At 51.4% G+C, this 1,293-nt stretch overlaps 1 protein-coding gene across 1 annotated transcript in view; it reads left to right on the forward strand.

Annotated features, from left to right (window-relative positions):
- Positions 1-504: 504 nt before the first annotated feature.
- Positions 505-1,293, forward strand: part of LOC119575881 (protogenin-like) — a gene marked incomplete at its 3' end in the record, with an annotated part of 47,711 nt that continues 46,922 nt past the window's right edge. The window contains 1 exon segment of the mRNA XM_037923419.1: positions 505-665. Coding sequence (XP_037779347.1) covers positions 505-665 — 161 coding nt within the window.

The following is a 1,293-nucleotide window of genomic DNA, read 5'->3' on the forward strand; positions in this document are numbered from 1 at the left end:
GTCCTATAGCGGCGGTGCGCTCGTACGTCTGGCAGCGGCGCGGCTGAAGGGTTGGATGCCACACATTCCGACCCAGGCTTTTTGTGGCACCGTTCTCCGCCTCAACCCATTTTCTGCAAAGACTGGAGGGCCTCCTTGCCACACGACCTGGTGTTGCTGCCGCTGCCTCGATGGGCCCGTGCCCCATGCCCGTGTACTGCCCCATACCCATTATGCCACGTATCTATTACAGCCCCGACCATGTTCCTCCATACCTGCAATAACTGATGCTATACATTCCCACACTCTCGGTGCTGGGCGCTCTCCCTGCCCCATACCCCAGATGACCCGCATCGCTGCCCCCCCCCCCTCCCACCCCGCCCCTGCAATCTCGAACCCTCGTTTTCCCACACCCGAACGACCTCCCAACCCCCCTCTCTCCATGCCCCTTCGCTTCCATACAACACTCGCCGTGCCGAGGTTTCGCCAGCGTTGCCCGCACCCGGACGCTTGCAGGCCGGTCGCATGCTGTGTGCAGATGCCGCGCGAGCATCTCCGGGCGCTCGTGGGCTCGGACTTCGCACGAAAGCCACGGCGACGGGGCGGAGACACAGGTCTGCTCCTCCTGCCGACCAAGACGCAAATTCACGAAAGATTTTGGCGGAGGACTTAAGGACACGGGAACGGTAGTATATAGGACGGGTAGTTGAGACGCGAATAATGATGGGGCATCAATAGTTTGCAAAAGTTTGGCGATGGTCAGCGAGTTACGGGCTTCAAGACAGTGGAACCGGAACCTGTAAACGACTTCAGAGAACGGCGATTAATGTGCTATGAAATGTGTGTGTACATGCATACCTGTATGTATTTATGTTACACACACACACACACACACACACACACACACACACACACACACACACACACACACACACACACACACACACACACACACACACACACACACACACACACACACCTTGTGTGTGTGTGTGTGTGTGTGTGTGTGTGTGTGTGTGTGTGTGTGTGTGTGTGTGTGTGTGTGTGTATATATATATATATATATATATATATATATGTATGTATGTATGTATGTATGTATGTATGTATATATGTGTATATATATGTATATATATATATATATATATATATATATATATATATATATATATGTATGTATATATATTATGTGTATGTATATATACATACGGGGACGCGGTGGCCGAATGGTTAGAGCGTCGGACTCAAGACTGTCACAACGGTAATTTGAGTTCGAGGGTTCGAGTCACCGGCCGGCGCGTTGTTTCCTTTGGG

This window comes from Penaeus monodon, chromosome 8, assembly GCF_015228065.2.
Source record: "Penaeus monodon isolate SGIC_2016 chromosome 8, NSTDA_Pmon_1, whole genome shotgun sequence".
In the NCBI taxonomy this organism is placed as follows: Eukaryota; Metazoa; Arthropoda; class Malacostraca; order Decapoda; family Penaeidae; genus Penaeus; species Penaeus monodon.